The sequence below is a fragment of the Ornithorhynchus anatinus genome, chromosome 4 (assembly GCF_004115215.2).
Source record: "Ornithorhynchus anatinus isolate Pmale09 chromosome 4, mOrnAna1.pri.v4, whole genome shotgun sequence".
NCBI classification, from domain to species: domain Eukaryota; kingdom Metazoa; phylum Chordata; class Mammalia; order Monotremata; family Ornithorhynchidae; genus Ornithorhynchus; species Ornithorhynchus anatinus.
The window spans coordinates 132,949,050-132,963,797 of record NC_041731.1 but is presented as its reverse complement, the minus strand read 5'-3'; the positions used below and the strand labels follow the sequence as shown (position 1 = coordinate 132,963,797).

At 49.7% G+C, this 14,748-nt stretch overlaps 1 protein-coding gene across 1 annotated transcript in view; it reads left to right on the top strand.

Annotated features, from left to right (window-relative positions):
* Positions 1–14,081: 14,081 nt before the first annotated feature.
* LOC114811266 (protein Dok-7) overlaps positions 14,082–14,748 on the top strand; it is a 58,182-nt gene continuing 57,515 nt past the window's right edge. Inside the window, exon 1 of the mRNA XM_039911982.1 lies at positions 14,082–14,205. Within this exon, the coding sequence (XP_039767916.1) occupies positions 14,082–14,205 (124 nt within the window). The remainder of the gene's footprint in view (positions 14,206–14,748) is intronic.

Below are 14,748 nucleotides of genomic sequence, written 5' to 3'. Positions count from 1 at the left end.
CCATCGTTATTATTATTAAAATGGGGATGAAGCCTGTGAGCCTCACGTGGGACAACCCGATGGCCTTTTATCTCCTCCAGTGCTTAGAACAGTGCTTGGCACGTAGTAAGCGCTAAACAGATACCATCGTTATTATTATTAAAATGGGGATTAAGGCTGTGAGCCCCACGTGGGACAACCTGATGACCTCGCATCTCCCCCAGTGCTTAAGACCAGTGCTTGGCCCATAGTAAGTGCAGTAATGCAATTATTATTATCATTTATCTTATAGTCTAGGAGGGAAGAGATTTAAGATAGAATGGATTGAAACCTCTGCGGGGTCGGGGACTGTTCTCTGAGAGGCACTGAAGGGTTAAGGTCCTTTTCCTAAACCAAAGTTGGAGCCAGAAAGTAAGTTGAGAAGCAGGGAGGGGAGAGGAATGTCTTTGCTGGATGTGGCTTTGTCGGTAAGGAAGCCTCGGCGACGGGGCCTGGTCTGGGGAATGGGGGAATGTTATTTCTGACTGCTCTTAGGGGAGAAAGCGGCGCTTCCAGAAACATCCCGCTCCGGGCCGAGAACGACTCCGAACCCGGTTCTCTTTCTTAATCCACGTTCGCCATCTCCGCGGCGGGAAAGATCCCTCTTAGACTAAGCTAATCCCGGCTCTGCCACTTTCATTCATTCATTCAATAGTATTGATTGAGCGCTTACTGTGTGCAGAGCACTGGACTAAGCGCTTGGAATGGACAGTTCGGCAACAGATAGAGACGGTCCCTGCCCAGTGATGGGCTCACGGTCTAATCACTAGGGAAGCAGCGTGGCTCAGTGGAAAGAGCCCGGGCTTTGGAGTCAGGGCTCATGAGTTCGAATCCCAGCTCTGCCACTTGTCGGCTGTGTGACTGCGGGCGAGTCACTTAACTTCTCTGTGCCTCAGTTCCCTCATCTGTAAAATGGGGATGAAGACCGTGAGCCCCACGTGGGACGACCTGATTCCCCTATGTCTACCCCAGTGCTTAGAACGGTGCTCGGCACATAGTAAGCGCTTAACAAATACCAACGTTATTATTATTATTATTAATCGGGGGAGACAGACGGCAGAGCAATACAGAAGAAAACAAAAACAAGACAGCATTGTCACAATAAATAGAATCAAGGGGATGTACGCTTGTCAGCTGTGTGACTTTGGGCAAGTCACTACACTTCTCTGGGCCTCAGTTACCTCATCTGTCAAATGGGGATGAAGACCGGGAGCCCCACATGGGACAACGGGATTACCTTGTATCCCCCCAGCGCTTAGAACAGTGCTTGGCGCATAGTAAGCGATTAACAAATACCGTCATTATTATTATTAAGCTCTGCCTGCGGTGTCCCGCACTCAGGAGGTGCTCCATAAATACCACTGATTGATCGGTTGGTTATTAGCGACCCATCAAGAATCTCCTAGACTCTTGGGCCTCATTAATAATAATGACAATAATGGCATTTGTTAAGCTCTTACTACCCGCCGAGCACTATTCGGAGTGCTGAGGTAGAGAGGAGGTAATCAGGTTGTGGCAGTCAGATCTCCATTTTCCAGATGAGGGAACTGAGGCCCCGAGTGGTGAAGTGACTTTCCCAAAGTCACACAGCTGACAAGCGGCGGAGCTGGGATTAGTAGAAGTCTGTCCGTCTCCCCCGATTAGGCCGTAAGCCCGTCAAAGGGCAGGGACCGTCTCTATCTGTTACCGATTTGTCCATTCCAAGCGCTTAGTCCAGTGCTCTGCACATAGTAAGCGCTCGATAAATACTATTGAATGAATGAATGAACCCATTACCTCCGACTCCCAACCCCGGGCACTTTCCACTAGGCCACGTTGATTCTGTCATGACTGGAATATTCCACCTCAACAGAACAGATAGTTGCTTCTTTTACCATCCTCCCTCTAGACTCGTTGTGGGCGGGGAATATTTCCGTTGCTTGTACTATACTCTCCCAAGCGTTTAATCAATATCAATCAATATATTGTAAGCGCCCAATAAGTTTATTGTGGGCAGGGAACAGGTATACCAACTCAGTGTTATTGTACTCTCCCAAATGCTTAGTACAGTGCTTTGCACAAAGTAAGCGCTCCTTCAATATATGAATCAATCAGTATCAATCAACGTATTGTAAGAGCACAATAAGCTCGTTGTGGACAGGGAACATCTATCAGCTCTGTTGCATTGTACTCTTCCAAACGCTTAGTATAGTGCTTTACCCAGAGTAAATTTTCAATCCGAGTGATTTTTTTAACGGTATTTGTAAAGTGCTTACTATGTGGAGAAGCAGCGTGGCTCAGTGGAAAGAGCCCGGGCTTGGGAGTCAGAGGTCATGGGTTCGAATGCCAGCTCTGCCACATGTCAGCTGTGTGACCTTGGGCAAGTCGCTTCACTTCTCGGGGCCTCAGTTACCTCATCTGTAAAATAGGGATTAACTGTGAGCCCCACGTGGGACAACCCGATTACCCTGTATCTCCCCCAGCGCTTAGAACAGTGCTCTGCACATAGGAAGCGCTTAACAAATACCTACATTATTACCCTGCACTGTTCTAAGCACTGGGTTGGGTAAAAACAAACTAATCAGGTTTGACACTGTCCCTGTCCCACATAGGGCTCGCATTCTTAATCCCCCTTTTACGGATGAGGTAACTGAAGCCCAGGTAATAATAATAATTATTATTATAGTACTTGTTCTGCACTTAATCGAAGCCCTTTCTGTGCGCCAGGAACTGTACTAAGCGCTAGAGTGGTTACAAGGAATTCGGGTTGAACACAGTCCTTGTCCCATGGGGGGCTGGCGGTCTTAACGCCCAGTTTCCAGATGAGGTAACTGAGGCCTCGAGAAGTGACCTCGGGCAAGTCACTGCAGCAGAAATGTGATGGAGCCATGGTGAGAACCCAGGTCCTTCTGATGGCAAGGCCTGTGCTCTACCCGCTAGACCAAGCTGCTTCCAATACAATTGATTGATGGATTGATTGATTCCAATAAATCCAGAGAGGAAAGGGGGGGGGGAGGTGGCTTGGAGGAGGGAAAGGAAGGAGAGGAGATGAAATAAAATAAAATAAGGGCCATTTGACTCTGCCTTCTTTGACAGCGTGGATAGAGGCGGTTCCTTTGGGAATTCCTCGCTCAGCTGCACAAGGGGGAAAATCCCATCTCCCTCTGCCCCATTTAGAGGGTGAGTTCCTGGTGGCCAGTGAATGCATCTTGTGCTTCTGTGGTGCTTTCTCAATCAATCAATTGATCCATGGAATTTATTGGGTATTTACCTTGTGCAGAGCACTGTACTAAGAAGTTGGGAAAAAGCAGGCCAATAGAGTTGGCCGATATGATCCCTACTCACAAGGAGCTTATGGTCTAGAGGGGAAGACAGACATTAAATTTAATTACAGATGTGGAAAATGGCAGAGGGTAAGGATATGTGCAGCTGGTGCTTAATATAGTGTCTGGCATGTAGTAAGTGCTTAAATATTATTATTATTCTTATTGTAAGGGAGAAGCAGCATGGCGTAGTGGATAGAGCACGGCCCTGTTCTAAATGCTGGGGTAGATAGAGTATGACTGTGAGCTCGTTGTGGGCTGGAATGTGTCTGTATGTTGTTATATTGTACTCTCCCAAGTGCTTAATACAGTGCTTTTCACACAGTAAGTGCTCAATAAATACGATTGAATGAATGAATACAAGATAATCGGGTTGGACACAGTCCCCGTCCCACAGGGAGCTCACAGTCTTCATCCCCATTTCCCAGATGAGGGAACTGAGGCCCAGAAAAGTGAAGAGGCTTGCCCAGGGAGGCACAGCAGACAAGGGGCAGAGCCGGAATTAGAACCCATGACCTCTGACCTCCAGGCCCGGACTCTATCCACTAGGCCTGAGGGCTTTCGAGACCATGGTGAGGAGTTTCTGTTTGATGTGGAGGTGGGTGGGCAACCCCTGGAGGTTCCTGAGGAGTGGAGAGCCGTGGACTGAACGTTTTTGTAGAAAAATGATCCGGGCGGCAGAGTGAAGTCTGGACTGGAGTGGGGAGAGGCAGGAGGCCGGGAGGTCGGCGAGGAGGCCGATGCCGTCATGCAGGAGGGAGAGGATGAGTGATTGGATCGGTGTGGCAGCGAACGCTTAGCGTACAATATTGCATTAAGTTCAGTGAGTGCACAGTTGATTGGATGTTCAATAATAATAATAATTACGGCATTTGTTAAGCACTTACTTTGTGCCAAGCACTGTAGTAAGCGCTGGGGTGGATACTGCAAAGCGGGTTGGTCACAGTCCCCGTCCCACATGGGGCTCACCGTCTCAATCCCCGTTTTACAGATGAGGGAACTGAGGCCCACAGAAGTGAAGTGACTTGTCCAAGGTCACACTGCAGGCAAGTGGAGGAGTGGGACTAGAACTCATGACCTTCGGACGCCCGGGCCCTACCCACTCTGCCATGCGGCTTCTCCTAAATACCTTCATGTAAATTCCTTGAGAGCAGGGATCGTATCTACAACTCTATTGTGTTATAGGCACCCACATACTTGTATAGTGATCTGCACATGGTAGGCATTCAATAAATAATAATAAAGATGGTATTTGTTAGGCGCTTACTATGTGCCAAGCCCTGTTCTGAGTGCTGGATTGATTGAACTACTTTTACAGATAGTAATAATTGAGCTATATAAGTGCTGTTTGGCATCAAGCACTGTCCTGAACGGGGACGGGATTGGAACCCATGACCTGTGACTCGTGTCCAACCAGATAGCTTGTAATAATAATAATGTTGGTATTTGTTAAGCGCTTACTAGGTGCAGAGCACTGTTCTAAGCGCTGGAGTAGACACAGTGGAATCCGATTGTCCCATGTGGGGCTCACAGCCTTAATCCCCATTTTACAGATGAGGTCACTGAGGCAGAGAGAAGTTCAGTGACTTGCCCACAGTCACACAGCTGACAAGTGGCAGAGCCAGGAGTCAAGCTCATGACTCAAGTACTCATGTATATTCGCCTGGCATATAGTAAGCGCTCAACGAACATGATGCAGTGGCTAGAGCGGGGGCCTGGGAATCAGCAGGTCACGGGTTCTAATCCTTGCTCTGCCACTTGCCTGCTGTGTGACCTTGGTCAAGTCACTTCTCATCCTCTGTGCCTCAGTTCCCTCATCTGTGAAATGGGGATGGCGACTGTGAGCCCCACGTGGGACAGGGACTGTGTCTATCCCGATTTGCTGTATCCACCCCAGCACGTAGAACAGTGAGCCCGTTGTTTGGGCAGGGATGGTCTCTATCTGCTGCCGAATTGTACATTCCAAACAGTACAGTGCTCTGCACATAGTAAGCGCTCAATAAATCCGATTGAATGAATGAACAGTACTTGCACATAGTAAGTGCCAGTGCTTAGTACAGTGCCTGGCACAAAGTAAGGGCTTAAATACCATTATTATTAAATATCATAATAATATAATAATGTTTGTATTTGTTAAGTGCTTACTATCTGCAGAGCACTGTTCTAAGCGCTGGGGGAGATGCAGGGGAATCAGGTTGTCCCACGTGAGGCTCACAGTTAATCCCCATTTTACAGATGAGGTAACCGAGGCACAGAGAAGTTAAGCGACTTGCCCACGGTCACACACTGACAAGTGGCAGAGCGGGGATTCCAACCCATGACTTCTGACCCCAAGCCTGGACTCTTTCCACTGAGCCACGCTGCTTTAATAAACAATATTATATAACATAGAATAATATTATATGCAGTATATTATGTTATTATGATAATGACATTATCGAAATTCAGAGAAGCAGCGTGGCTCAATGGAAAGAGCCCGGGCTTGGGAGTCGGAGGTCATGGGCTCGAATCACGCTCTGCCCCTTGTCAGCTGTGAGACTGTGGGCAAGTCACTTCACTTCTCTGGGCCTCAGTTCCCTCATCTGTAAAATGGGGTTGAAGACCGTGAGCCTCCCGTGGGACAACCTGATCACCTTGTATCCCCCCCAGGGCTTAGAACAGTGCTCTGCACATAGTAAGCGCTTAACAGATACCAACATTATTATTATTATTAACAAATACCCCCCAAAAACTGTGCGACAGTGACTGCGTCTGACCTGATTAGCTTATATCTACCCCAGAGCTTAGTATAGTAGTCGGGGCTTAGTAAATACTTAATAAATCCCGTAATAATTGTGGTTATTACCCTCAAACAGAGTTGGTATTCTATTATTTACAACGACCGCCCTTTCAGGATTTCGGGAGGCCAACAGCTTGGAAGAAGCCATTTGACGTGGCTTCAGACAGCTGCCGTCTGAATTGAAGCAGCTGTGCCATTTTTTTACGCTATTTCCCAGCCTGTTATCCAGCCTGCGGGCCCTGGGCTAGTCAAGTGAATGTCATCAATCATCCCATTTACTGAGCGCCTCTCATTCATTCCTTCAGTCGGATTTATTGAGCGCCTACAGTGTGCCTGGGCGAGGCTCTGCGTTGAGCTACTGGTAGAGGACAAGCAGAGTTCTTAGAAACCTTCCATAATAATAGTAATGTTGGTATTTAAGCGCTTACTATGTGCAGAGCACTGTTCTAAGCGCCGAGGTAGATACAGGGTCATCGGGTTGTCCCACGTGAGGCTCACGGTCTTCATCCCCATTTGACAGATGAGGTCACTGAGGCCCAGAGGAGTTAAGTGACTTGCCCACGGTCACCCAGCTGACAAGTGGCGGAGCCGGGATTCGAACCCATGACCTCTGACTCCCAAGCCCGGGCTCTTTCCACGGCTTATCTCAGGGAGTTTATAACCCCGCAGGGGAGACAGAAACAAAATAATTTCAAGATCTCCAGCACTTATCGATCCATCGACCGTACTTATTGAACACTTATTGTGTGCAGAGCACTGCAGTGAGCGCTTGGGAGAGGAACGTATTACAGAGTCATACCCTGCACATGAACTTACTTGTGTACTTCTGTCTACCCATCTTGAGCACGGCTGTATATTTAAGTTGTATATTCTATTACACGTAGATTAATCCAAGTAAATATCGATGTTTATGCCTGCGACGCCTAATAATTATGGTATTTGGTCAGCGCTTACTATGTACCAGGCACTGTATTAAGTGCTGGGGTGGAAACAAAGAAAATCGGGTTGGACCCAGTGCCCGTCCCACGTGGGGCTCACGGTCTCAATCCTCATTTTCCTGATGAGGAAACTGAGGCCCGGGGAAGTGAAGCGGCTCGCCCAAAGTCACACAGCAGACAAGCGGTAGAGCGGGGATTAGAACCCGTGACCTTCTGACTCTCAGGCCCGGGCTCTAGCAACTACACCGTGCTGTTTTCTCTACTGTAAACTCCTTGGGGGTAGAGGACACAGCGTGGCTCAGTGGAAAGAGCCCGGGCTTGGGAGTCAGAGGTCATGGGTTCGAATCCCGGCTCCGCCACCTGTCAGCTGGGTGACCGTGGGCAAGTCACTTAAGCCCTCTGTGCCTCAGTTACCTCATCTGTCAAATGGGGATGAAGACTGTGAGCCTCACGTGGGACAACCCGATGACCCTGTGCCTACCCCAGCGCTTAGAACGGTGCTCCGCACAGAGTAAGCGCTTAACAAATACCAGCTTCTCTGTTTCGTACTTCCCTGGCATTTGGGACACCGCCTTGCATCGCCAGGGAGCTCTAAGTAATCAATCCGTCGATCGATAGTATTTATTGAGCCCCGTACTGTGTGCAGAGCACTGTGCTGAGCCTTTGAGAGTACCGATGCGGCTATTTACTGGGGTATGGAAGTTGAGAGGGCTACAGGAGGTTGTGTGGAGTTGGAACTGAATAATAAAGATGATAATAATTATGGTTTTTAAGTGTTTACTGTGTGCCAGACACTGTAACAACAATAATAATAATTATGGTATTTGTTAAGCACTTACTATGTGCCAGGCACTGTACTAAGTGTTGGGGTGGACACAGTCCCTGTCCCATATGGGGCTCACGGTCTCAAGCCCCATTTTACAGATGAGGTAGCTGAGGCACAGAGAAATGAAGTGACTTGTCCAAGGTCACCCAGCAGACAAGGGGCGGAGCAGGGATTAGAATCCATGACCACCTGATTCCCAGGCCTGTGCTCAGTGGACAGAGCCTGGGCTTGGGAGTCGGAGATCATGGGTTCGAATCCCGGCCGTGCCACTTGTCAGCCGGGTGACTGTGGGCAAGTCACTTCACTTCTCTGTGCCTGTTACCTCATCTGTAAAAAGACGATTAAGACTATGAGTCTCACGAGGGGAAATCTGAAGACCCCGTATCTATCCCAGAGCTTAGAACGGTGCTCTGCACATGGTGAGCGCTTAACAAATACCAACATTATTATTATACAAGCAAATCAGGTTGGACACAGTCCCTGTCCCACGTGAGGCTCGCAGACTCTATCCTCATTTGGCAGATAAGGTAAAGTGAGGCCCAGAGAGGTCATGTGACTTACCCGGGGTCACACAGCAGACCAGTGGCAGAGCCGGGATCAGAACCCATGATCTTCTGACTCCTAGGCCCGGGCTCTCCCCGCTACGCCGAGGCTTCCAGGAGGAGGAGGATTTTCCGGCGGGTTCGGCCGGTGGGGGAATCAGCAGCCTCTTTCTGTCCCCCAGCCTGCAGCTCCTGGCGAAAATGAGTGCGGTAGCGTGAGGGCGTTTTGGAAATAAACGCGCCCTCCAAACCCGAGGAATTAGAGACTGGTTTGGCGCTGCGGCAGACAGAAGGCGGGTGGGCAGTTGAGGCCTCACAGGACTGAGTTCGAGGGGTGAAAGGAGAGAGAGTCCGCCCAAAGCCCAGAGCTCAGCGGCCCGGCAGGCCCTCGGCCCGGGAGCAGCTCCTGCTGAGTCACTGCTGGCCCCTTCGCTCGCCCGGCCCCCAGCTGGACCTTGGGAAGACGAGCCGTCCGCCGGACAGCAGAAAGAAGGCCTCTTTCTCGGCCTGGGTTTCTCTCTGTTTCCCTGACTTTCTTTCTCTCTTTCTCTCTGTTTGTCTCTCTCTCTTTCCCTCTGCTCATCTCTTTGTCTCTCCCTTTTCTCTTCCCCTCCCTGTCTCTCTCTCTGCCTCCTTGCCCGTCCCTTTCCCTCTGCCTCTCTGTGTCTTTCCCCTCTGCCTCTTTGTCCGTCTCTTTTCCTTTCTCTCTGTCTCTTTTTTCTCTGGCTCTTTTTTTTGTCTTTTCCTTCTGCCTTTTTGCCCATCTCTTTCTCTCTTTCCCTCTACCTCTTTGGCCTACTCTTTTTCTCTGTCTCTCTGTGTCTCTATTTCTCTGTCTCTTTTCTGTCTTTCCTTCTGCTGCTTTGCCCTTCTCTTTCTGTCTCTTTTTCTCTGTCTCTCTGTCTCTATTCCTCTGTCTCTTTTCTGTCTTTCCTTCCGCTGCTTTGCCCTTCTCTTTCTCTCTGCCTCTTTCTCTCTCTCTCCTTCTCTCTGTCTCTCTTTCCCTGTCTCTCTCTGTCTCTCTCTTTCTCTGTCTCTCCCTCTGTCTCTTCATGCATCTCTTTCTCTCTGTCTCTTTTCTGTCTTTCCCTCTGCTGTTTTGCCTGTGTCTTTCTCTCTGTCTCTCTGTGTCTCTTTTTCTTTCTCTGTCTTTTTTTGTCTGCCTTTGTGCCCATCTCTCTGCCTTCCTCTGTCTCTCCCTGTTTCTTTGCCTATCTCTTTCTCTGTCTGTCTCTTTTCTGGCTTTTCCTCTGCCTTTTTGCCCATCTCTTTCTCTCTGTCTCTCTGTCTTTTTTCCTCTGCCTTTGTTCCCATCATTTTCTCTCTGCCTTTCTCTGTCTCTCCCCATGTCTTCACCCCTCTCCTTCTCTCTGTCTCTCTGTCTTTCCCTCAGTCTCTTCACCCATCTCTTTCTCTCTCTGTCTCTTTCTCTCTCTGTCTCTTTCTGTCTGAATCTCCCTCTGCCTTTTTGCCCGTCTCTTTCTCCCTCTCTCTGTTTCTCCCCCGTCTCTACCCCATCTCTTTCTTTCCGTCTCTCCGTCTTTCCCTCTGCCCTTTTGCCCATCTCTTTCTCTTTGTCTTTCTCTCTCTTTTTCTTTCTCTATCTTTTTTCCTCTGCCTTTGTGCCCATCTTTTTCTCTTTGTCTCTCCCCATCTCTCCCCATCTCTCCTTCTCTCTGTCTCTCATTTTCTCTGCCTCTCAATCTGTCTCTTCACCCATCTCTTTCTCTCTTTGTTTTCTCTTTCCCTCTGCCTTCTTGCCCTTCTTTCTCTATCTGTCTTTTTCCCTCTGTCTCATTCTCTGTATTTCCCTCTGCCTTTTTGCCCATCTCTTTCCCTCTCTGTCTCTCTCTTTCCCTCTCTGTCTCTCTCTTTCCCTCTCTGTCTCTCTCTTTCTCTCTGTCTTTCCCTCTGCCCTTTTGCCTGTTTCTTTCTCTCTGTCTCTCTCTCTCTGTCTCTCCCTCTCTGTCTCTCCCTCTCTGTCTCTCCCTCTGTCTCTCTCCCTCTGTCTCCCTCTGTCTCCCTCTGTCTCTCTCTGTCTCTGTCCCTCTGTCTCTGTGTCTCATTTCCTGTCTTTCCCTCTGCCCTTTTGCCTGTCTCCTTCTCTCTGTCTCTTTTTCTCTCTCTTTGTGTCTCATTTTCCGGCTTTCCCTCTGCCCCTTTGCCCGTCTCTTTCTCCCTCTCTCTCTGTCTCTGTCTTTCCCTCTGTCTCTTCACCCATCTCTCTCTGTCTCTGATTTTCTCTGTCTTCCCCTGTGCCTTTGTGCCCAGCTTTTTCTGTCACTGTCTCCCCGCCTCCCTCTGTGTCTCTGTCTCTCAGCCTCTCGTCCTCCTTCTCCAGTCTCTCTGCCCCATCTCTCCATCTCTGTCTCCCTCCGGGTCTCTTTCCCCTCCCCCAGCCCCAGCCAACAGCTGCACCACTTTACTGTGCCACCGCACTGTCGGAAGGCCCCAAGGTCTCACCCCCTGCCCGGGCCCTGTCCCCTATCAGGCTCTTCCCCCTAATAATAATAATAATAATAATAATGATAATATTGGTATTTGTTAAGCTCTTAGTATGTGTCAAGCCCTGTTCTAAGCTCTGGAGTAGGTACAAGGTAATCAGGTTGTCCCACGTCGGGCTCACATCAAGCAGCCTGCCGTAATGGATAGAGCCCGTGCTTGAGAGTCAGAGGTCATGGGTTCTAATCCCCGCTCTGCCGCTTGTCAGCTGTGTGACCTTGGGCAACAGTGCTTGGCACATAGTAAGCGCTTAGCAAATACTAACATTATAATTATTATTAATCCCCATTTTACAGATGAATTACCTGAGGCCCAGAGTCACACAGCTGACTAGTGGCGGAGTGGAGATTAGAACCCATGACCTCTGACGCCCAAGCCTGTGCTCTTTCCACTGAACAGTGCTGCTCAATAACGATGTTAATGTTAAGTGCTTACTATGTGCCCAGCACTTTTCTAAGCACTGGGGTAGATACAAGGTGATCAGGTTGTCCCACGTGGGGTTCACAGTCTTAACCCCCATTTTACAGATGGGGTAACTGAGGTACAGAAAAGTGAAGGGCCTTGCCCGAAGTCACACAGCTGACAGGTGGCGGAGTCTGGATTAGAACCCATGACCTCTGACTCCCGAGCCCGGGCTCTTTCCACTGAGCCACGCTGCTTCTCTTATGCCCTGCCCCGGGTCCAGGCCTCACCCACTGTTTGAGACGCCCCCCTCCCCCATCCGGTCCCCAGCCCTCCAGCACCAATCAATCACTCAGCCTGTCCATCGTATCACATTTATTGAGCGCTTACTGTGCGCAGAGCACTGTACTAAGCGCTTGGGAGAGGACAATACAACAGTAAACACACACATTCCCTGCCCACCACCAGATAGATAAAGACATTCCTTGCCCACCATGAGCTTACTGAGCATTGACTGTGTGCAGCACTGTACTAAGCATTTGGATTACTGAACATTTAGTGTATGCAGAGCACTGTACTAAGCGTATGGGAGAGTACTATATAACAATGTAACACATTCCCTGCCCACAACAAGCTTACTGAGCACTGACTGTGTGCAGAGCACTGTACTGTGTGGGAGAGTCCAATATCACAATATAACAGTCCCAGTCCCAGCCCACAGTGACCTTACTGAGTGCTTACTGTGTGCAGAGCACTGTACTAAGCGTCTGGGAGAATGAAATGTAATAGACACTTCCCTCTCCACGAGTTTATGGTGTAGAGGATGAGCTTACAGTGTAGAGGACAAGGTTACAGTCGTCAATCAGACCGTCGGTGGTATTTATAGAGAGCTTACTATGATGATGATGATGATATTAGAGAAGCAGCGTGGCTCGGTGGAAAGAGCCCGGGCTGGGGAGTCAGAGGTCATGGGTTCTAATCCCGGCTCCGCCGCTTGTCAGCTGTGTGACTTGGGACAAGTCACTTCACTTTGGAGTCAGAGGTCATGGGTTTGAATCCCGGCTCTGCCGCTTGTCAGCTGTGTGACTTTGGGCAAGTCACTTCACTTCTCGGTGCCTCAGTTCCCGCATCTGTAAAATGGGGATTAAAACTGTGAGCCCCACGTGGGACAACCTGATTCCCCTGTGTCTACCCCAGCGCTTAGAACAGTGCTCGGCACATAGTAAACGCTTAACAAATACCAACATTATTATTCTCTGAGCCTCCGTTACCTCATCTGTAAAATGGGGATGAAGACTGGGAGCCCCATGAGGGACAACCTGACCACCTTGTATCCCCCCAGTGCTTCAAACAGTGCTTGATTCTATTTATCTGCTATTGTTTTAATGAGATGCTCTTCCCCTCGATTCTATTTATCGCCATCGTTCTCGTCCGCCCGTCTCCCCCGATTAGACCGTGAGCCCGTCAGAGGGCGGGGACTGTCTCTATCTGTTGCCGAACTGTCCATTCCAAGTGCTTAGTACAGTGCTCTGCACATAGTAAGCGCTCAATAAATACTATTGAATGAATGAATGCTTTGCACATAGTAAGCACTTAACAAATACCAACATTATTATGGGTTCGAATCCCGGCTCCGCCACTTGCCGGCTGTGTGACTGTGGGCAAGTCACTTCCCTTCTCTGTGCCTCAGTTACCTCATCTGTAAAATGGGGATTAAAGACTGTGAGCCCCATGTGGGACAACCTGATCACCTTTTATTCCTGCTGCGCTTAGAACAGTGCTTTGCACATAGTAAGCGCTTCACAAATACCACTATCATTATTATTTTTATTAGTATTATTGTATTTACTAAATGCTTACTAGGTGCCAGGCACTGTACGAAGCACTGGGGTGGATACAAGCCAATCAGGTTGGACACGGTCCCTATCCCACGTGGGGCTCACGGTCTCAATCTCCATTTGAGGGAGGGAACTGAGCCCCAGAGGATTTTAAAGCAACTTCCCCAAGGTCACCAAGCAGACAAGCACCAGAGTGGAGATTAGAACCCATGACCTTCTGACTCCCAGGCCTGGGCTCTTTCATTCAGTCGGATTTATTGAGCGCTTACTATGTGCAGAGCACTGTACTAAGCACTTGGAATGTACAGTTCTCTACGGTATATGTAGAGAAGCAGTGTGGCTCAGTGGAAAGAGCCCGGGCTTGGGAATAAGAGGGCATGGGTTCGAATCCTGGCTCTGCCCCTTGTCAGCTGTGTGACTGTGGGCGAGTCACTTCACTTCTCTGGGCCTCATCTGTAAAATGGGGATGAAGACCGTGAGCCTCACGCGGGACAACCTGATGACCCTGGATCTCCCCCAGCTCTTAGAACAGTGCTCTGCACATAGTAAGCGCTTACATACCAACATTATAATTATTATTATTATTACAGTTTGGCAACAGCTAGAGTCAATTCCTGCCCAGTGACGGGCTCACAGTCTAGCCTAGTCTTCCCACTAGACCTCAGCGCTTCTCGTTCCTTCCATTCGGTGATTCGTTCAGTCGCGCTTATTGAGCGCTTACTGTGCGCAGAGCCCTGTTCTAAGCGCCTTTCTTTGCGCGAACCCGCTCCGCCAGGGGAGCAGGCCCTGCTGGGACCGTCTCCGTGGCCACACTGGCTCCCAGCCTCTCAGCATTCCAGCTGGAACGCTATTCATTCATTCAATCGTATTTATTGAGGGCCTACTAGGTGCGGAGCACTGTACTAAGCGCTCGGAATGGACAATTGGGCACCAGATGGAGACAATCCCCGCCCAGGGACGGGCTGAGGGTCTGGGAGGCCGGTTCCTGCCGGGCCCGGCCCCCGGCCGGCGACCGAGCGACCCCGCCGACGTCAGCGGCCTGCTGGCCCTCAGACCCGGTGCCGCCGCTGCCCTCATTCACAGCTAAGCCTGGGCAGCGGGCCCGCCGCACTGACGCCCGAACCACCGCCTCCCCTCCCTCCTCCTCCTCTTTTCATTCACTCACTCATGCATTCATTCAGTAGTATTTATTGAGCGCTTACCAGGTGCAGAGCACTGTACTAAGCACTTGGAATGGGCAGTTCGGCCACAGATAGAGACCGTCCCTGCCCGATGACGGGCAGCGTGGCTCAGTGGTAAGGGCCCGGGCTTAGGAGTCAGAGGTCATGGGTTCTAATCCCCGCTCCGCCGCTTGTCAGCTGTGTGACCCTGGGCGTGTCGCTTCTCTGTGCCTCGGTCACCTCATCTGTAAAATGGGGATGAAGACTGAGCCCTACGTGGGACAGCCTGATGACCTTGTATCTACCCCAGCGCTTAGAACAGTGCTTGGCACATAGTAAGCGCTTAACAAATACCAACATTATTATTATTATTATTAATCGGGGGAGATGGACGGCAGAGCGAAACGGAATGAAACAAAAACAAGATAATATCATCACCAT